At 41.4% G+C, this 23,106-nt stretch overlaps 1 protein-coding gene across 1 annotated transcript in view; it reads left to right on the top strand.

The window, feature by feature from the left end:
* Window positions 1–23,106, top strand: part of DNAH11 (dynein axonemal heavy chain 11) — a 293,766-nt gene that overhangs the window by 22,421 nt on the left and 248,239 nt on the right. Inside the window, exons 6-9 of the mRNA XM_077808745.1 lie at window positions 2,265–2,476; window positions 8,092–8,325; window positions 11,858–12,025; window positions 21,292–21,408. Coding sequence (XP_077664871.1) covers window positions 2,265–2,476; window positions 8,092–8,325; window positions 11,858–12,025; window positions 21,292–21,408 — 731 coding nt within the window. The remainder of the gene's footprint in view (window positions 1–2,264; window positions 2,477–8,091; window positions 8,326–11,857; window positions 12,026–21,291; window positions 21,409–23,106) is intronic.

The raw sequence follows: 23,106 nt of genomic DNA, 5'->3' as shown, positions 1-23,106 counted from the left end.
TGTTCCCTGAAGCAAGGTGATATGTGCTTCATGTTCTAGGGCTGACTGAAGGAGGATGTCCCTCTTGGCTGCTGAGATTCCCTCAGTATTGAGGTGCAGCATCAGGTGAACTGACTCCAAGCTAAGGTTTCTGACTCTGGCCTGGAAGAGGATCCCATTTGGAGAACCACTCCTTTGGGCTGTATTTGTCTGTGTTTTTCACTTTTTTTACAACATGAACTTGAGCTGCAATTTTTCATTTTATCTACTTTAGCTTCCTTTTTCACTACTAACATGTAGGTTTGCTCCTCTTTGCTTTTTATGACCGTAACAATAGCACTTACCGTAGGCACCAACTCTGTGGGTGCTCTGGGGCTGGAGCACCCACAGGGGAAAAAATGGTAGGTGCTGAGCACCCACTGGCAGACCCCCTATCAGCTCCTCCTTCCTCCCTGCGGGAGGAGCAAGAACATGGTGCGCATGGGGTGGCGGCAGAATGGGGTGGGAAGAGGCAGGGTGTGGGTGGGGACTTGAGTGGGGCGGGGCCTGGGGCAGAGCCAGGGATCGAACCCCCCCCCCGGCACATTGGAAAGTCGGCGCCTGTGGCACTCACCCAGAATTCAGTTCTTGGTCATGCGGTTTTTCCCTTTAGGTATCTGTGACCAGTGGTGAATATAGTGTGACAGCCCGCCTACAGAATTTATTTTAACAGTTGGAACAAAATGTCAGAGAAAAACTATTTTAAAACAACCAACAATCCACATGCACGTCTATCTTACCTGAAGTCTTTCCAGCCCCTGATAGTAACCTAGGCAGGCTTAACCTCTTCAGAAACCTGAGTGGTATATAGGGTATATCTACTCTTCCAGTTGAAGGTGTAAATTCCAGCTTGAGGAGATGTATCCGCACTAGCTCTGTTGAGCTAGTGCAGTGAAAATAGAGTGTAGCTGTGTCGGCATGAGCGATGGGAGGGACTAGCTGCCCTGAGTATATTATAGTATCTTGGATGGGTGTGTATTTGGGGCAGCTACACTCTCTTTTGTGTACTGGCTCTATCAGAGGTAGTGTGGGTACATCTCCTCATGCTGGAATTGACAATTTGAGTGTGAAGTGTCAACATGGCATCCTTAGGCTGGCTCCCCTGAACACTTCCCCCATCTCTTAACAGTCCCTTTTTTAAACTGCTGTAGTCCTTTTGGTCTTTGGTTTGTGCAGGCCTTTTCCTATCATGGCATTGTCTCAAAACATCCTTCAAATGTTTGGGATGAAGTGGCTTAACTTCCCTCACAGCCCCTTATTACATTAACCAAATATATTCGTACGCTATCCCAATAACTAGGTCAACATTCAGTACTCATACATTATTACAGAGCTGCTCCTACTCCATCACATAGTGTGTCACTCAATGGGCTCTACTCTGGAGAAAATATCCTCAGCAGTTGTAATCCCATTGAGGTTTTACAGACCTCTGGACTACAAGGTCACAGAGGCCTTTCCCTGTATTAAAGGACTGCTTATGTGACTGCCAAAGCTTGCTCTCTTTTCAAAGATAGTCACAGATCCTACCAGTTGGGCTCATGAGAAAGATGTTGGTGTGGCATGTTGTGTCCCTTAATATCTTAATGCAAAGGGGATAGGAAGGGAGACTTCTTTCTTGACTGTCTAATTTTGCTGATATAGACAGCAACACACAAACACACTCCTTTTTGAGCACGGTTTGGAAACATGCTGCTTCTCCAGCAAACACAATTTTTAAAGAAGACTACAGGCCTCTGACTTGTCCCTCTTGCTATCATGAGAACTTGTTGGAATTGCACATGCCTATTACTTAAAATGTAGGTCTGCAGTAACTTCTGCATCACTCCAAGCTGGTTGGGTGAGGCAGGGGGAACAAACAGACAGAAAAGAAAGAGTTGTGATGCACAGATCCCTAACTCCCAGCAGTAGAACTGGTGAACAGGGAGTTGTCTGAGCCTTGTGCTGTGTGGTTGAGCTTCTATACCTTCACTACAATACTGTCTCATGCCCCAGAAACATACATATATTTCTCCCTGGGTAAGAACTGTTATTTTTTATATGTGTGGGGAAAAATTAAAATTATGATTAAATTTACAAAGTTAATCTCCTCCATTGACTGTGATAAACCTTCTTCTAATTTTTACAGGTAATACATTGAAAATATTTTCCTTTTAGACTAGAATAATTTTTCATTCCTCAATGTAAACAAGCTGATTTAGAAACAATCATATCTGAAGTTTTAGCGTTTTCTTTTTTTCTTTTTACAGCACTGATGGAAGCCCAAGATATTGAACTGTACCTGAGACCCCTGAGAAGACACATTCAGTTTCTTAAGGAGACAGAATTCCCCAAGATCCAGGCTTTAATTCCCCCTTTGTTTCACACCATCTGCCTAATCTGGAGTCACTCCCAGTTTTACAGCGTGCCTGCACGAATAATAGTTCTACTTCAAGAGTTCTGCAATCTGTTCATTAACCAGGTAGCTCAAAATATAAATCATAAACTATGTGTATCTAATACATAAGGGCCAGTCAGTAAGTAGTATGCTAATAACAAAAGAGAATGAATTTAGTGTGTGTTAGTTTTTTCTAATAAATAGTTGTCAAGGTTCCTTCCCCACTCTGAATTCTAGGGTACAGAAGTGGGGACCTGCATGAAAAACCCCCTAAACTTATTTTTGCCAGCTTAGGTTAAAACTTCCCCAAGGAACAAACTATTTTCCTTTTTTCCCTTGGACTTTATTGCTGCCACCACCAAGCGTCTAACAGATATATAACTGGGAAAGAGCCCACTTGGAAATGTCTTTCCCCCCAAAATTCTCCCCAAACCCTACACCCCCTTTCCTGGGGAAGGCTTGATAAAAAATCCTCACCAATTTGCATAGGTGAGCACAGACCCAAACCCTTGGATCTTAAGAACAATGAAAAAAGCAATCAGGTTCTTAAAAGAAGAATTTTAATAGAAGAAAAAGTAAAAGAATCACCTTTGTAAAATCAGGATGGTAAATACCTTACAGGGTAATCAGGTTCAAAACATAGAGAATCCCTCTAGGCAAAACCTTAAGTTACAAAAAGACACAAAAACAGGAATATCCATTCCATTCAGCACAGCTATTTTATCAGCCATTTAAACAAAACAGAATCTAACGCATATTTAGCTAGATTACTTACTAAGTTCTAAGACTCCATTCCTTTTCTGTTCCTGGCAAAAGCATCACACACAGAGAGAGAGAATCTTTGTTGGTCATTTTGGTCAGGTGCCAGCGAGGTTATCCTAGCTTCTTAACCCTTTACAGGTGAAAGGGTTTTTCCTCTGGCCAGGAGGGATTTTAAAGGTGTTTACCCTTCCCTTTATTTTTATGACAGTAGCACAATTAGAAGATTAATCATGTTTCCGCAGAGATCTCCAATTACCATTTTGCTACTAAACCTGCAGCACAGCCAAATAATTAGAACTATCTGTGCTGCCATTTCATAAGTTCTTTGTTTAAAAAATGCAATAATCTCTGCATAAAGAAGAAAAAGTATTCTTCAAAAATTATGCGGTGCTCAGCAAGTTGTTTCTTTTGTTGCCAGGTGGGTCTAATGTCTCTTTTCTTAGTTATCATTACACCCGCTATTTGCTTTATCAAATTGCAAACGTGATAAAAGCTACTCAGATCAAGAAACTATGGAATTGGCAAGCAAATTGTCAGTGAGTGACTTTGAAATGCTGCATTTTCTATATTCCCACAATTAATAAACCCTTCCTATTTAGCAGGGAAAGCCCCAATAATGTAAAACATACTGGCCTTTCCCACTTTTCCATTCAAACATCTCTCCTAGCCTAACATATTTCAGTGGAGCTAAGCCATGTGTTCATAGTGGTACTTTTAAACGTAGCCATTTCCTGAGGTCCAGTGTTGTGGACACTGTTCTCCTGGCCAGCCAGGACTCCCTTAAACAGTCAACAGCATTTGTTAATTGGCCAAAAAAGTCACCTTTGAGAAACACAAGAGAAACTGATACTCCCTAGCCTACTTCAGAGCATGGGTGCACAGCTGCCACAGCATTCTAAGTTCCTGCTGGCCAGGGAATGAGAAATGAAGGAACTGATTTTCCTTTCACGCTGGACATTACTCCTGATTTATGCCATAAAGACAGAGACTTGTCAGAGTTCTTGCTGAACAGGGAGCAGGACCACTCGGAGACACCTTTGGAAGGACCGAGTGTACTGTTGCTGCGGCAATATTTGGATTTCATGTTTGCAGTGGAATTGTAGTGGTGCTCAGCTTTTCTCAGGAAAAAAATGGTGTGAGCACCTGTACCCCAGAAGAAAATATACAGTTATTTTTGTGAATGCAAGATGTGATACCAGCGTGACAGAAGGTAACAGTGGTTGCTGTGCCAGTATGCAGTCATGTAGCCAAGCCTTTGGAAGAGAATTAGGCTCCAGAAATCTACCTTGTCTCCCACATTAAACAACACTATGCTACTGAGCATTCCCTGTCTATTTTTATTTATAGATTAGGTTTTTCAGTGGCCTGTCCCCATTTTGTCATGCCTTCATTTTTCCATGCCATCTCCGTCCCTGCTACTATGTTTATGCTGGATTCTGGAAGGCTGAGTTACAAAGTTTGAATGTTCATGTTTCCATTGAAGCTTTCCTGAATGCTCTAGATTTCCTGCAGTAACTATTATTACATTCTCCCTTTTTTATTCTGTATTTACAGGGTAATTAATCTAGTCTTACTATTGCTACCAACATGTTTTTTAAAATAAAAAACATATGCCAAAGGCCACAGAAAAAAAAAAACCCAAAAGCAGAGGCCACAGAAACCACAGTATATATGAATGCTCCAAACATAGAAGACAGATTCTATTTTAAAAGGAGAACTGTTAGTAGACTAGTGTTAATGATGTAGGTGTGATTCTTAATTCTGATCTCTGACAGAATAGGCAGCAACACTTGGAACCAATTAGAAGTAATGCTGACTGACTTGAAAGGAAACCTCAAAGAATATATGGCCACTTCTATGCTGGCTGCAAAGTAGAGGCATAGAGAGTTGTGGAGTTAAATAATGAAAAATAACTGGGGGTGGGAGTATAATGTGTTCTCTGTTTGGGAGAGAGGAGCAGTGAGGGAAAAATAAAAGTGAGATAGCAGCAGAGCCGGGTTTTTCCCAGTCTGTTGTGTGGGTAACTTCTCATTTGAAGTATACAAATTTAATACATTCTGTTCTTAGATCTGATATAACAACCATTAATTACAAGTTTGCATCAAATTGGAATAAGCCTGACCAGGTAAAAACAATAATGCTTTACTCTTATATATAGACAGAGAATTTTCATCCAAGGCTGTTAGTTCTCTTAACAGATGTCAGCTGCATCATTTTTACAACACCCCAGTTGTCGTTATAATCCCCATTTCACTGTTGTGGAACCTGAGTGCCCAAAGTGGTACTGAAACTTATGGGTCAGTGGTAGGTCTGTGGATCAGTGTAGGTATTGGATTGCTTTTTGACAGTAGGACCCAGTCTCCTGTCTAACTGTGAGACTACTGTCTCCTGGTACTGTTTTACAGCAGTCCCATCTATTTTTTTTTTTAATAATTCAGGACTGGGTGTCCAAATATCAGGGTTATTTCCAAACTCTGTCACTGACTCAGTTTGTGATGTTGAGCTGCTTTATTGACCACTCTGTGCTTCAGTTTTATTATCTGTAAAATAGAGATCCTAATACTTGCATACCTCACAGGGATGTTGTGAGACTTAATTCATTAATGCTTGTGAAGCACTTTGAAGTAATCTGATGGAAGGAGCTATTGAAGTACAAATTATTATTATTTATTATTGTTATTTTATTTATTTTAACAGTATATTTGCTTACATAAAAGGTAGATATTTTTACCATGCACTGATCCTATATTACTCAAGTCAACTGAAAGTCAAAATGGGCTTCTGTCTCTGTATTTAAAATGTTTTTATCTAGTTATTTCATGCAATACTTTAGCCATTAAAGGAGTCAGTAATAATATATTTACTGTGTTATTAATTAATTGTACCGTACCAGTTTTAATAGAGTAATGCTAATAATTAAATACTTTTTCAGGGGCTTTGAATGTAACCATACACAGTTATGTAATAACCTCAAGAGACTAAATATATTTGCTATCTGCCTAGTGAAGCCTTGATTAGATTGGTTGTACTGAATGGTTCACTAGAGTAAAGTACTTAATATGAAAATAGACAATGAGAATAAACAGTCATATACAGGAATGCTGTCTATAAGATAGTTAAACTTAGCTATGTTTTGTTGAAAAAGCCAGTAAATTTGTAAAAAGAGCCTCATCTCATATTTAATACTCAGACAAAACTCTGATTAATTTCAGTGGGGCATTTTGAGAATAACTTTTTAAATGTAATAGAAATCTCATTGGTAAAGGCTTAGTCCAGGTCACTATTGTAATGAGCAAAATAGATAAGCAACCTTTGTGTTAGGCTACAATTTTGTTAAATTATTTCTTAGATTCTTTGGAAATTGCTTTCTATTTCACAAAGAAAGTTTTTTGCCTTGCAATTTTTGCTGTTAAAGAAAAATTCAACTATAGATAATTACATGATTTGCTTAACTTCTTATTTAAAAATATTTATAGTTAGAAATCTACTATCTTGAAACCTCTGTAACTCTATCCGGAGTCTATATGCAAAATTATTACAAAAGCTATGTTAGAATGTTACGGTTGCAAAGTCAAGCATTCAAAAGTTAGGAAATATCAGAATTAAGGTTGCTCGTGCAACCTTTGTGTGTTTGTGCTATGACACCCTTTAATTACATGATCATTAACTATTTTGTGCACAGTTGGAACTTTGGGTTGGAGGAGTTCTGGGTTCAATTTAGTCTTGAGGGGAGTGTTCTCTAGACCCTGCTGCTCGCTCCGCACCCAGCCTGTCCCTCTCTCTCTCTGCTCCTGTCCCCTGACCTATTCCTGTTCTCCCTTTTCTTATCCCTTTTCCTGCCTCTGCTGCTCTGCTTCTCAACCCTCTGCATTTGAGTCAGGATACCTTTCTCCTTCTCCAAAGGCTCTACTGAGCATGTGCAAATGGCAATTTTCCAAGGTTTATAATTCGGTCAGATTTGGCTGCATTCTCAGGGAGAAAACAAAAGACAACTTGGTGACTTCCGTTGCCAAATTTCAGGTCCCTGCTCTAAAGAACAGAAGTGCAAGAGCATCTCAATGAAACACTTGTAAGAATTTTTTAACATGAATAAAACAATGTCTTTATTTCACACTTAGAAATGGCAGAACCTTTTTTTGCAGAACTTGAAGAAATGAATAAACATTCAGTCTGAGCCTGATATGGAAAGCTTCTTATGGAAAACAAGTAAAGTTTTGTACAGTTAGAAGTAGCAGGGTCTAATAATGGGAAGTGTTGGGCAACATGATTATTGGTGGTGCTGCCAGATCCACCTATAATAAAATAGTTCCTATGACACAGCTATTTCTGGTTTTCATTTTGAATAGCTAAAGAGTCCATGAATGAGCCTCCTCTTTTTTTTTTATTTTTTAATATAAAGTCCAGTAACTTACAAAATAAAAAAGTCATACCAGTCTCAGGCTGGCAGTTCTAACAGTATGTGTAATAAAGATTAGAGAGCTAAAATAGGAATTTAGCAATAAACAGATAAACCCGTCTCTAACACTTAGTAAAATTTTCCCCAAGTGTTGCCGATCTGTTTTTGTTTGTGTTTTTCCCCCCACTATGAACAAACCACTGCACTGTGACTGTGTACAAAGATAGCACACCAGGGCTGGCTTAATTCCATGGGTTACATGACAAATTTGACATTTGAGGAGATGATATGCTGCAGCAAATATTGATTTTTAAAACCTGTTTTTGTTTGTCATCTTAAATGTAACTTGGGAAAACTGACAAGCTAGAATTTTTAGGCCTAACAATTTTTAATTATTAATATATTAATATATAAATATTATAATTAATTTAAATACTGTTAGCACTTGTATAGAGGGTAAGTGTCTTTTTGACTGAAGTTATGGCTAGCTTTGATAAGCAGTGACTTTTTTGTTCTTCCCCTATCTTTTTTTAAATTGTAGGCTAGATCATACCTCTCCCCACAAGATCTTTTGAAAGGAGAAATTGAAGAAACATTAGAACATGTGCAAATAGCTGTACATACCTTAAGGAGCTTTAAGAATTTCTTCTTTAGCCACAGAGAGAAGTTGGCAAGTTACTTCACCAATGGCAAGGAATTTAAACCATGGGATTTCCAATCTAATATGGTCTTTGCCAGATTTGACCTATTTCTCAACCGTGTAGTGAAAATTGAGGTATTATTTACAATTTGCAATTATATTTATCCATTTTTCAAGCAGCATAGATTATCTGAGAATGCACCACATCTGAAGCAGGGGAGACAGTGTCCGGGCTTGCTGGAGGAAGGGAGCAGTGCTTTGAGTGGGGTGGGGGAGGGGGGAGGAGTTCAAAAACGGCAGCAAAAAGGTGGGTGGGGGTCAGCTTGGCACACTGACTCATCCCATGGGAAGGTAGGGCAAAAGGTTGAAAAGGTGCAAGCCCAGGCATTAAAGCCCTTTCTCCAGGCAGCAGGCAAGTCAGCACCCATCCTTCCTCCCTCCCCTTGAGGTGGTGAATATCGGGTTTGGTCAGGACCTGCTGTGGGCATTGAGCTAGTCACTTCTTTTAGGGGGGCTCGGAAGGAATTTTTCTCTGACCACCAGATTGGCCTAGGTGAAGTGGATTTTTTCTGCCTCCCCTACAGCAGGACGTGTGGGGCGGATGTCCACTGCGAATACTCCAGTGACCAGATAAATGGCCTTGTAAAGGACTTAAAAAGGAAGTGCTGGTTAAAGGAACAGAACATGTTGGAGGGAGTTTAGGGCTCCTGTGATTGGTATGGCAGGGAGCCAAGCCCTCTTTCGTATAGCCCACCTTAACCATCCTACGAGGGTGGGGGGGGGGGGTGAATGGTAACGTCCAAGCCATGACTGGTTTCAGAGTAGCAGCCATGTTAGTCTGTATCCGCAAAAAGAAAAGGAGGACTTGTGGCACCGTAGAGACTAACAAATTTATTTGAGCATAAGCTTTCGTGAGCTACAGCTCACTTCATGGGATGCATACCGTGGAAAATACAGTGGGGAGATTTATATACACAGAGAACATAAAACAATGGGTGTTACCATACACACTGTAATGAGAGTGATCAGGTAAGGTGAGCTATTACCAGCAGGAGAGCACGGGGTGGGGGGAGGGAACCTTTGTGTAGTGATAATCAAGGTGGGCCATTTCCAGTAGTTGAAAACAATGTTGTCTGGGGGACCTGGATGGAAAATGAAGGGGGCTGGTGGAAGTCCCGGGTGGTTATTTGAATGAACATGGAGTTGCGTGCTGCACTGTACACTTTTATCTGCTGGGTAGTCCCAGACACCTCTAATGATAAAATTGTGGCCTGATTAAATCCATATCAAGTGTCTCCTGTCCTCCTTTCGGTATACCCAGACAAACAAGTTTTCTTCTCTTCCTGAAGGGAGTTGGAAGTGTGTGTGACAGGTTTGGTCACAGAGACCCCCTTAGGACTGTCACGTGATGTGCTGAAACTACCTCTGAGCCCGTAAGGAAATAGGGACAGAAAAGTAATCAAAATAGGTGAGAGTGAAGCCCAGAAGAAGCTAGAACAGCACAGGTTGCAAATTGCTAAGAAGGAAAGAGGTGCACAAAGACAGGTATCCTACAGGTGGAAGTTGGGATCCTGGTAACTGCTGCAGTGGGAACAGACCCCACGGACTCTGTAGCTGGAAGCAAGCCCCAACCTGAGTGAAGGGGAGCGGGGGGGGGGGGGGGGGATTTTGTTGGCCAGTGAAGGGTCTGTCATAGCTGTGAGCCCACGACTGGATCAGGGTCACATTCCCTTTTGGGGGACACAGGTATGTCTTGCTCAGAGGGGAGCCCAGAGAGGAAAGTCCAGACGGAACGTGAGGGGGAACAGGAGGGTCTGCCCACCTTTTGTAGGGAGGCTATTCCCCAGGAGGAGGGTGAAGGATTTGCATCTGAAATGCCAGACCTCTCACCTGTGGATCAGGTTTTAAGGGAAAACTAGGGGTCAGATCTCCTGGAGGGGAGAGTCGTCCCAGCTGACCTTTTGGGAACAGAGAGTAGGATGTCCAAGGGGATCTTACCAATCCAAAGCACTCCATTAAAAGATGTTCCTGCTATGCTTGTAAGAAATAACTGTCTCTTCAAGGCAGGAGGAAGAAAAACTTCACAAGTGGGTAAAATCAACACAAAGAGTTTCCAGAGGGAGGGGCCAAGTGCAGGCATGGTTGTAGTGCACCCTTTCCTTGCCAAAACCTCAAACACATGCCTGAATTAAGAGCTTTCTCCAAAAAGGCAAGAGAATGTGTGTCTGAGCACCTACCATGGTACACAAAGGGATTGGAAAATGCAGTAGATACCGGGCAAGCCAGGCTATGTGAACAAAGTCTGTCCGTCATAAATTGGCTGTTAATCTTGTGTCTTTTTCTACTTCATCTATGGGTCAAGACAAAGAAGTTGATGCTAATGGTAAACCCTTTTAAAAATGTGTAACATACCTGATTTTTGGAAAAAACTTTTATACATGCTTGGGATGGTGACAAAACAGTCCCACAAGTGTGTTGCTTTTCATCTTATACCTGGAAGCTTGGCATCGCAGCAAAAGCATAACAGGCCTACACTGTTGTGTTGAAGGGGAAACTGAGGCACATCACCTCATGGCATTGGTGGCTAAATGCCAAGACACCTACACTTTAACAGATATGGCTACCTGCATTCTGCTAGCAATACTACACTCCAACATGTTTTCAGGCACCTGGGGACCAGGAACCGCAAACCTTGCTAGGACACCCATGAATGACATCATATGGTTTAAAGGTACTGGGAGGGTGTGTAACGAGAGACAAACAGGTATTTTACATGTACTGCCTCCACCATGGAGAGCGTCCAGGACTCTGGCAGTAAGTTCAGAATGAGGGTGTGATGTTGCACTCCATATGTTTTATGGAAATATGTTTATAAGTGTGAATATGATGTAACTGGAATATGCTTCATGCAAAAGGTCTCTTGTAAGGTGTCATTACAAAGCTTATGATCTACCAAGTGTGTTCATCATATTTGTTTGCATGCATTATTTCTATGTCTGGAGTCCCAAGCCATCACAGAAAAGGGGCTCAGAGGTACTTTCAGCACATCGGTGACAGTCCCAAGGGGGTCTCTGTGACCGAGCCCGTCACAGCGTGCATTTCTAAATACATTATCAAACAGTTCCCTTAATCCTTCTGGGACACAAGATACTTATTTCCTTCATTTGAAATCAGAGAACATAGAAATTTAATTTAATTTGGCACAGACTAGCAAGAAGGTGACACTAGGTTCAGCCTTACTTCTCTGAATAAAATTTAAGTTTAACTTTCATGTTAATATTTTGTTGCGCATAATGACAAGAAATCGATACGTTCTGCATGAAAGTGTTTAAGTTCCACTAATTCTTTCTACTTGGATGCTGATGAAATTAAAACAAATTTTACAGTTATATATTTGGATTGGATAATTTTAATTTGTTTCGACTTGAGTTCTAATCCTGTGCGTGACTCTCTGCGTGGATAAACCCTGTGTCTACATGGAGTCACTTGAGAATCTGGACCTTCCTTTTTTACATCCTGGTTACTCAAGGTGGTGCAGATTTTAACTCAGTTTTTTGTTTGTTGGTTTGGTCAAAATGCGTAAAACTAGGCAAAAATGTCTCAAATACGATGGTTTCCACTATTTTGTATTAAGGTACATAGTTAATTATGTTTTTCACTGATTTAGGATATCTTTGTTATCATGTTGGAATTTCAAAAGCTGGAAAAGCTGGAGTTTGGTGGAGTCAAGGGGAAAACTTTGAGTGAACAAATCTACAGGATGAATGAAGAATTTATAGAAAGCTGTAAAGTTTTTAAGGAGAAAACATATGATCCTTCAGATTACAATATTATGGTAACGTTGTAGTTTTCATATTGGTGTTTCTTAATTTTTTTCTTAATAGGTATGAAAAGATTTAGTGGTTGTGAAAGTGAACAATTCATTTATTAGAGCCAGGCAGAATATAGGTAGGCATTATACAGATTTCCCATGCAACTTCACAAATGCACCCAGGACCTTACCACCATCACTTCTTGCTATTCTATACTTGTCTTCTCAAGAGCAGTTTTCTGTATGTTTTCTCCTAGCTGAATTCTTTGGAGGCTTTATGAGGTTCAAAAGTGTTGAAAAAGCTTCTATCAGGATCTTTTGAGGGTTTGAACATTGGTCTTCAGAAAGGGAAAAAAAAAAAAGGCTAATATACTAATCCACTTTGCCTCCTAGTAACCAATTAACCATTCTGTTAAAAATAGTTTGACAATCTTAGCTCTTAAAATTGTGTATTAAGACATACTTCATATTGACAGTTTTGACATGAGTTAGGCATGAGTAATGAATTGGAACTTCAGGTAGGTTCTGTTGGGAAATTGGGGTAAGAGACTTGTAAAGCATGTGTGCTATGTAATGTCTTACAATATGGTAAATATTAGTGTAATATCATATTAATTAGTACAGTTTTAATACTTATTTTATATAGCATTACATTTCACATTATATAAATATATATTTTGATATTAAATATAGTATATTGTAGGATCATCTTTATTTATCTGAAGATTGCAGTATTGACTCATTATTTATAATTAAATCTGGAAACCAAAATTCCATTTTTCGAGGATTCTGGCCCCTTTTTCAATGATGCTTTCAAATAAAATTTGTATCCAATCAAGTTGTCTAGGGGGATCTGAAAGAATTAGAGGAATAGGGTTAAAAATAAATTGCTGTGGGTATCAACATTCTCTTTTTTTGTGCCCACACAAGGCACATATTTTCAGCTGCAATGTGCCAAATCTTGATATCCCAAAATCTAAAATATTTGTTTGGTATGTTATGTTCACAGACAGAGTTTTAAGTGAGCCAGAATAGACATGGAATACCCAAGAGGAATGGCCTATCCAGATGAATAAGACTAAAACTCTTAATTTCATGTCTTTCTTTTTAAAGAAATATAAGGTGACCCAAATAGAAGCTTGGATTAGGCACTATTAATTGGCTTTTGCAAATTTCATAAAAAGATTTATTAGAAGAAGTGAATTTCTTTAGTTTAATTTATATTCTTATATATACATGGTATTCAGGCAGCTTTATTTGTGGTCTGTGGCCCAGATCTACAAAGACCTAGGTGTTGTGATGCTGAGTGTAGCAACACCTAACTTTTATACACCTAAAAAAAATCACTGGAACAACAATGCGATCCACAAAGCCTGAGTTAGCCACTTAGGCTCCCTATACAAGGAATAGGGAGAGAGAAGTGACTAAGAATGCAATCCACAAAAAACCGCACTTGATGTGGCTCCATATTTAAACTAGCCCATGGGAGATGCTGATGAGAGAGTTGTGTATCTTAAGCCCCACCCCCTCACGCTACTAGGTGCCTAACTCCAGGCGGGTACCTATCTTTCCTAGCAATCCACAGGCAGCAGCTCTTCTCCTGGAGTCAGGTGGTTTAGAGGCCTAAGTCATTCGCTCCACACAAAATGGGCGTTGGCAGAGGAGGAGGTGGTGATGGTGCTGCCGCCACCCACCTTATGACTTTTAGGCCAATGATTAGAACACTCAGAGGGATTTGGAAGACCCAGGTACAATTCTCACATCTCTGCCCAGGGGAGAGGGGGGAGAGAAATTATTTGAACATGGGGTGTCACCGACCTCTCAGGAGAATGAATTATGGGATAGTCTGATGCAGGGCTCCCTCAATCTCTCTTGTTGAAATTGTTCCACTGTGTATAAATACTTAACTAGCCATTGGGCCAGAGAAAAAGAGAGACTGAGAGTGACTCTATAATCCTGTGGTTAGGGCACCAACCTGGGAGATGGGCATGGGTGGCAAGTATAATAGGACAGGGGAGGCAGACTCCCCTGGGGCCATCAGACCTGTGGTTGCGGGGTTTTGGGGAGCAGTTTTGATTTATTATGCCCCATGTAGGTTCCAGGGTGGCTAAGGAAGCGGTATGTGCTATTCAGCTTCCTGGGTGAATCAGTAATCTCCTTAGGCTCCAGGGAGATTACTGATGAACCCAGGAAGCTGAATAGCACATACTGCCTCCTCAACTGCCCCAGAACCTGTATGGGGCATATCAGAAGCTTCTTCTGGAACTGAAATGCTTTTTCCTGGACGGCTTGGGGTCTGGGGAGGGGAGGTGCGGTGCGGCTGCAACTGGCCTGGGACTCCTCCAGCCAAGTGTTCGGGGCTCTGGCTGTAGGGGGAGGGGGAAGATGGTCTCAGGGCTTTGGCCGTGGGGGACATGTAGGTGGAAGGGGTGGAGCCGGGGCTAGCCTCCCCGGAGGGGGGCTCCACCCGCTGCCCATGGAGATGGGACACCCTGGGTCCAGTTCCCCTGCTCCAGTGACTCTTTATCCATAGTGGCACAGGTTCAATGAGAGAGACTGAGGCAGCCCCCCATCAGAATCTTCCATGGTTAAATGGTTAGAGCACTCTTCTGAGTCATGTGGGAGAACCCTGTTCAAATCCTTTCCCCAGCTCAGGTAGAGAGGGGAATTGAACCTGGTCTCCCACATCCCAGCTGAGCGCTCTAACCACTGGGGTAAAAGTGATAAGCTGGGCGGGGGCGTGGTATCGCTGCTGCCCCTACAAGATTTTTTAATGGGACCCAATCCAGTAGGTGGCCTCTGAACACACTTATTAAATCAGGCCCTATTGGTGAGTTAGGCGCTCCCCTGCCTGTCTTCCCCTGGTTCCTGGATTGCGCTGGGGCTTAATGGGAGATAGGCATTGAGATGCCTAGAGTGAGGCAGCAGTGTACATGCCCAAAAATAGAAACTTAGGTGCCCAGGGAACTTTTACCCTGAAAAATTAAGCACCGAGTGAGTTTAGGCACCTACAGGGTTAAGTGGCCGCTGACTGGGGACTGTGTGGATCTCAGTAGTGTCTAAGTACTTTAGTGTATCAGAGCCTTTGTCAGTTTGATACAAATTGATAGATTCTGATTGCATGGTTCCACTCTGACCAAATGGCATTATGAGTTTCCATGTTTCTCTCTCCATGAAGCCAAATCAAGTGGGAAATCCTGGCCTTATTGAAGTCAATGGAAGTTTTACCATTGACTTCAATAGGGCCAGGATTTCACCACAAGTGTTATTAGTTTACAAGTTAAGAGGTTTTCTAACACCACCTCTGCAAACTCTACTTGCATTCTGAAAGTCAAAATAAGTTTTTCTTTCTCTTGGGTCTTTACCAATAATAAAAATTCTGCATGCCCAAATTATAACCTAGCTACATTTGTGTAACTCCTCTGTCTTCAGATTATGGCCATCATGACATCTGTTGCAACCCACTGCCTTCATTGTGTTTGAAGAGGTGCAAATGATTGGAATTTAGGTTTCCTTTATCCTCCTTGTGGGTGCTGCAGGGCTTTCAGCAGTAGAGCTCACTTGTTAATTATTTTTGTCACTAAAGTAAGCAGCTAGAACTCTGAATGCACGCAGGGAGCACATCTTTTGGGTAAGGAGATGCCCTTTTTACAGGCACTGTTTAGAACAGAACCAAATATTAAGATTATGCAAATGAATTTCATGTATGTATTTATTTATTAATAGAGTATGGAAGAAAATGAGGTACTACGAAGCATGATTTTTGCAAATATTTGAAATATTTTAGGGTTTTTTTATTGTAAAAAAATGCAAAAATCATGCAAGTATAATCTGAAATTTATTAGCTTTTATTTTTCTAGCTTTTTTACTATATTAACATTCATAAGGCGAAAGCCTGAGTCTACTGAAATCAATGGAAGTTTTGCCATTGACTTCAGCAGGATCAGGATTTCATCTGTAGTATGTATATTGCAAAATATACTGTTTATAAGAATAATGAAGTTTAGTAAGAATGATTTCAACTTAAATCTGATCGGGCTAAAATTATGGCAAAATATTAGAACCAGATTCTAGCCCCATTAAGGCTACTTTGCACTGCGTGAAAGCCTTAAAGCCATTCTAGAAAAAAAAGCTGGTTGTTATGACTCTCTCCTAGGCCTAAGGGATGGTGGTTTGAGAGAGCATGGGCATGGCTGGAACACTGCTGTGTTCTGACAATCCTTTGTATCCCCAGCCTGGTACAGAGCCCCTGACTCCGGTCTGTATGCAGTTTGCACTATCTAACCTTCAACTTGTATTCCCCTACCCCTTTAAAAATATTTATTGAATGCTCCCTGTATTAACAGGCATAAGAAATGTGATTAAACATTGAAGCTTCTTTTATAAAGGTTCTAAACCTTAATTAAAATACAGCTATTGTCACTTCTCACAAAATGGAGATTGCAAGTTGTTATAAGTTAATCAGTTGTTAAGGCATTGATTCCTTATTTAGTGACTATGCAAAGGCAGCATTCACAGTGTACCTCAAACACTCATTCTATATTTAAAGCCTATTGACTTTTCAGCTTAGTGCTAACTCAAGCGTATTCAAAAAGTATTAACTTTCTTTTTTTATGGTGAGCGTTCTTACTTTTGTAGGCAGCCTTAGTGTTGACTGAAGAGACAAAAAAGTGAGACCAAGCAGCAATTAGCTGTAATGTTTTTCTTGTCATCACTAAAACATTACTTTTATTCAGGTTTTCAGGAAATGTTTGCCTTTGGGTTTTGTAATGCTAACAAGAAGCTTTAATAAATAATAGCTGTCAGGGTAAACCTAATGTGTGTGCAGAAGCTTCAAAGTTCATACTATTCATTGCACAATATATGAGCTATGTCAAGCTATTTCCTCACAAATGTTCTACATGCATCTCAATACACAGCATATTCCACATGCTTAGTTAATACAGTATATAAATGATTGGAAATCCAAAAACTTCTTCAAATGATCAGTTTTGTTGACATGATTCTGTTCTCAATCAAGAGCAAAGAAAATCTTTGTTCTTGGAGCACAAATCTAGGCTACTTAATCTGATATAGGAATATGCCACATCTCCTTGGTAGAAACATATTTGAGTTTCTCTAATTGTCTAGATGTGGGATAATACATATAGTTCTCTTCCCCCATTTGTTTTCATCTCATTTGATTGTTGTGTGTTAAGACTATTTTCTATGTAGTATTTTTGGAGATTATAAAGAAAACTAAAAAGACAAGAAATGATTTAAAACTTCTTTTTCTGAAGATGTCTGATTTTATTTAGCTGTCTATCTTGTGCACTGTCCCTTACCTTTTCTTATCCTTATTGCTTTACTTCCAGCAGCCATCAAAGATGCATTGCTGGACTTACACTTTCAGTGACCCTAGATAGCCAACGTTTGGCTTTATTTAATTTAATTTAATTAACATTTGTGTAAATCAATATTTTTAAATGTGTAAAAAAAATATACAACAAATGTAATTTTTATTGCACTATGACCATACGGGAAGCTGCGCGTGACTTAGAGAAAATCTTGCTAAAAAGATATTGACACTCCTGTCTCTGGGTTTCCATTCAGTTATAGCATGAGCAGACATTAAGGCTCTTTTTCCTGTCCTATGGTACCTTACAGAAGGTACCCAACTTGGAATATACTTAGGCACTATGATTGTGCAAATTAGTCTTTTGAGTCTGACAAGAACCATAGTAATTTTAGTTTTAAAAAATGGTGCTAGTGACAGTGCATTTGCCTAGGGTTTTTTATTTTTTATTTATGATTGTGAGGTCAGTCTGCATAACTAGCCAGCCATAGATGAGGGCAAGCAATGGGGCTGCCTGCGGTGCTATAAGCTGCTAGAGCCTACTACTGGAATTTGGAGTGTTTGCCCCCAGTTACTTGTTTTTAGTAGGTGCCAAGTTCTGCTTTGCTCAAGGCTAAGTTACACCAAAGGTCTGACAGATTGGCTTCTCAAAACTGGTATCACAGTCACATAGGACCTCATCCTGCATCAGTGACGTTGATAGGAACTTTGCCATTGACTTCAGTGGGAGCAGGCCCATAGTGACTTATTTTGTTGTAATAAAATCAAGAGGAAATATCTGCTTGGAGGGTGAGGTACATAGTGGAAAGAGAATCCTGTGCATGAACTCTTCTCCATGGGAGACACTCACACTTGTTCTTTAGCCAGCTGTGTTTTCAGCTGAATTACTTAGCCAGATGGGGAGTCCAAACCTACAAACAGTGCTCTGTGTAGAAAGAGCCTCAAGATATTAACCTAAACTTGAGCAATAATTAGTTAACTGTTATCTTTTAAATATTAAGGGAGTATTGTATTATAGAAAGCTCTCCTGTAGAAAACAACAGTTATTCTGTTGCCTAATATACAGTAGCTGCTGATTCTCTGGTTATCTTAATTAAACATATAGTATCTTTGACTCTAACTCATTGCTTACTTAGTTGATTTGAAAGTTAGTGTATTTGAGTGGAAGTTTGATGCCCATATATCTCACTTTCTGATAACAAGTAAAGAGGTAAGTTAGGCTTGTTAAAACTTGTTGGGAACCTCTGTTTGACTGAAGGGCTAATGGCGTAGGAATGAAAGTAAGGAGTAATGTTAGTTGGCACACATTCAAGAAGAAAGTAGACATTTCTCTCCTTACCACACCTGCCCAACAAAATATTATAGAACAGCTCGGTTTTCTTTTCAAATTTTTGTGCCATACATCCATGTATTTGGCTTACAATAACATCACAAGTCAGTACAAATAATGCAATTATTAACTTTTAATCCAATTTGATTTATACTGGGATTTCTTCATAAGAACTTAAAAGGATGCTGTCAAAATGTCAGAGAGAAAATTTTACTTTATTTACTTCTATGCCTTTAAAAAGTGCCTATCCAATAGTCCCTTGTACCGGCACATCAGTTTAAATATTACTTACAATATTTATAATAGAGACAGCCAGTCCAATCTACCTAGCTCCATATAGTTAGAGCACCAGAATAATCAAACAAATCCCCCATTCCCTCTCACATCCACCAAATGACCTGGAAGAGGGATGGGCTTTACATAATGCTTTGACATTAACAAATTAAGGTTACTTCAAACTGAGGTTGGTGGTGGAGTAAGGGGGTTAATTCAAAATTTGAGAGCAACTCAAGCAAAATGTCCTGCCAGTAGCTCCTTCTTACCAGAGGGCTCTATCCTGAATGCCTGTGCTGGTCACAAGGGTAGAAGTACACCATGGAGTGAGAACCTGTCTTTCAAGTAAGCAGGTCCCAGTCCCTTGAATAGACTTTGTCAGATGCACTACTGTTACTTGTGAAAATTTTCTTCACATGTGCTTTAGAGTCCACCCTGTGGTGGAAAGAGAGAATGTTCATTTAACTGTGGCCTTTTTGTGACCTTTTTTTTTTTTTTTAAGCAAAGAATACATCATTGTAAAATAGAGACTAGAAAAGCTTTTCTGAAAGCTTTTTACAAGTACATAATCAACGTGGTTATCTCCAGTTTGTCGAGAGTGTGACTAAAATGAAAAGTCTTGGGAACCGTTTGGCTGATGTGCAAATCTCCAGATTCAAATTTAGGATCCTTTGAGGCTTTTGCTGGGTTCATATGGAGATACATATACCAGATGCTATAGTGTACATTTCTGTAATTTGTGTGTTTGCCACTATTTTCAGTGGGCAGCATTATATCTGGTTTATCTGGGGAACAGCTATTATGCTTATGGAACACATTCACAATAACATATGTAAAACAATGGAATTCATATCTTCATAACTTGAAATTTCCATCTTTTTCCCTAAAAAAGAAGAGATCCAGGGTGATACCCCTTAATAAGCCAACCACACGTGGTCAAAAGATCCCACATTGCAGCAGTCCTTGAATTAAAGAAGGGTTGATGCTGCCCCCACTAGAGACTTCAATGTCGATCAGAATTTACCCAGGCCCCAATCATTGAAGGTATTTAGGCTCCAAACTTCCACTGAAGTCAATGGATCTGGGCCCCAGTGATTAATCTCTGTTAGATATGTTGTTTGGAAGCATTTTCAGATTCTCATTCCCATATGAGTTAAGCATGCTGCCTTCACTGCACTTAATATCTCCCAGCATACATCCCTCAGTGTCAACAATATAGATTGTAATTTATTTGGCCCCTTTTTTTTTTTTTTTCCTTTCCTCCCTCTTCCCAGGTTCTGATTGCCATAATTTTTGTCATCAAGTTTTCTACATGCCTTAGTGTTATTTATTGATGTTTCCATCCCATTCTTCTGCAAAACTGTTCTGTGAGTCTGGTCCTCTGTGAACCTGTTCCAGATGGATATAAACCAGGGTAGTGGGCAAACTGCGGCCTGTAAGCCAGATCTGGCCCACCAGCCATTTTAAGCTGGCTCTTGAACTCCTGCTGGGGAGTGGGGTCTGAGGCTTGTCCCGCTCCGGCGCGCCAGCTGGGGAGCGGAGTCAGGGGCCGCTTCACACGGCTCTCGGAAGCAGCGGCGTGGCCCCCCTCCGGCTCCTACACGCTCCAATGGCCCTCTATGGTGCTCCAATGAGAGCTGCAGGGGCGGTGCCCGCAGATGGGGCAGCGGGCAGAGCCGCCTGGCCACGCCTCTGCGTAGGAGCCAAAGAAGGGACATGCCACTGCTTCCAGGAGCTGCTTGAGGTAAGCGTCACCTGGAGCCAGCACCCCGAGCCTTTCCCCATGCGCCAGCCCTGATCCCCCCCCTCCTGCCCTCCTAACCCCACGATCCCAGTCCGGAGCACCCTCCTTCACCCCAAACCTGTCATCCCCAGCACCACCCCGAGCCCGCACCCTCAGCTGGAGCCCTCAACCCCCATCACCTCAGTCCAGAGCCCCCTTCCACATCCTGGACTCCTAATTTCTGACCCCATGCCAGAGCCCGCACCCCAAACCAGAGTCCTTACTTCCTCCTGCACCCCAACTCCAATTTTGTGAGCATTCATGGCCCGCCATACAGTTTCTATTCTCAGATGTGGCCCTTGGGCCAAAAAGTTTGTCCACCCCAGTATAAACAAACACACACATTTTATTTTAAATTCCTTTTCCATTTAAGAAGCGAGCAAACATTAAGACAACATGGTTGGTTCCAAGGATCTCAATAAATCAAATCACTGATAGCTTAAGTCTGTTTTGGAATCTTTATTGGTCTTTTTCTGGAAAGAGTTGTGATAGTTGTACTTCTTTTTAGTAGATTAAAAAATTCTTATAATACAAATTAAAATTTGGATTTAAAAAAATATATTTTACAGGAATTTGAAGATCACTATGTTGAGTTTAAAGCAAAAATCCTGGATTTTGACAGACGTCTTGGGTCAATCCTTTGTGTAGGATTTCTTGACTGTTCTGGTTTAGAATCAGCATTCAAGGTCAGTTCTGAACGAACATAACTATAAATCAGTTCTTTGTTTAAAAGTCACCATGGTGCTAGATAATAGAGTTGAATATTTTTGACTTTTAATCCAGATGAAATATTACTGAGTCATATAAGTGGCTCAGTAATCACAAATACTAGATATAAAGTATTATAATAATACGTTCTTGAGTGCAATTCATCTTTAGGAGGTTATTTGAGGACATCTCTAATCAAGTTGAAAGTTGGAGACTAAGGACAGTCAGCTCCTGTAGAAGTCAGCTGGAGTTTGTGAATGACTTCAGTGTGAGCAGGATCAGCCCTAATATTTTTAATACTACAGACATTTTAAATAAAGTTATGAATGCAAGTCCCTTCCAGACATTGAGCCACTGTTAAGGCCTGATCCAAAGTCCATTAAAGTCAATGGAAAGGTCCCCATTTCAATGGGCTCTGGATCAGGCTTTTGTTCTCCTAGTCCAAAAAGCACTTAAGTGTTTTATTTTTAAGTATATGAGTAGTTCCATTGGGCTCAATCCGGCAAGGCGCTGAGTGCCTCCTGACCTGAGGCAGAGGTGATGTACTGGGGAGGGGCATGCAGGATCACATGCCTCCCCAGATTTCTGCCTTCCATTTCCAGCACTGGCAGGGCGGAGCCACTGCAGTGCAGGGGGCTCAGCAGGGTCCCGGGGATCTCCATGGAGGGACTGTCCATGCCAGGCCATTGGAGCAGGTGGTGGCAGCAAGAGGAACAGGGTTGTTACCTGCACCCAGAAGTGGGAGCCAGGCTGGGGGGGAACCAGCAGATCCCATCCCTACCTTCCCTGAACCAGCCATGGGTGCTGGGCTCCACAGGGGCTTCAGTGAATGGAGAAGCCTAGAGGATGGAGAAGCCCTGCACACCTTGGGGCCAAAGCACAGGCCTACCAGGGCAGCAGTGAAGAGGGCTTGAAGCCATTGCCTGGGGGACTGCTGCAAAGCCTGTGAGTTTGGGGCAGGAATGGGCTGGAAATCGCTTCTCCCTGCTCCAATCCAGCACTTACCTGAGGAGCAAAGAGGTTCCCCTGTGCCTGCGCTGCATGGGGATCCGGGAAGCTTTGGCACACGCAGGGCTCAGCTCCTTTTGGGCTGTGCTGGAGGGCTTTCCTGGGGCCCTGGCCCAGCCAGAGGCAGTGAGGGAGGAAGGAGCCTGCTGGGCAGGCTGCATGTGTGCTGAGCGCTCCTTCCAGGGGCTGGTTCTCTGCACAGTGCTGGGAGCAGCAGGTGCTCCACCGGGGGTATATGGAGCAGCACGGGTTGTGGGCTGAAAGGGCAAAGCAGGGAGGGCATAGTGAGAGGGGAGGCGGAGAGAGAAGGAGAGCATGCAAAGGGCCAATGGTGGGCAGCAGAGGCGACGTGTGGGGTGGTGAGGAGCCCCCCAGAACCTTTAAATTGTGCCCCCCTCTCTTTCAACAGTTACCTGTCGTCTCTGCCTGAGTGAGAGTTTGGATCATCTAGCACTTCCCAGAAGCCCTCAGCCCCTTGTGGAAGGGCACTCATAGAAAATTACTTTTCTCATTGTTTATAATGTTTTGTGAAGTAATCTTTTCTGGTATTCGTATATATAAGTACTTTTTTAAAACATACCCACTATGCTTAGCTTATTTATCTGTTTTTTGTGGCAGTAGATTTTCTGTGAATGTCATGTTTAGTACTATAGGTGGAAATTCGCAAG

This window comes from Eretmochelys imbricata, chromosome 2 (assembly GCF_965152235.1).
Source record: "Eretmochelys imbricata isolate rEreImb1 chromosome 2, rEreImb1.hap1, whole genome shotgun sequence".
Classification (NCBI taxonomy): domain Eukaryota; kingdom Metazoa; phylum Chordata; order Testudines; family Cheloniidae; genus Eretmochelys; species Eretmochelys imbricata.
The sequence above is the reverse complement of the archived record's forward strand: the minus strand, read 5'-3'. Positions and strand labels throughout refer to the sequence as shown.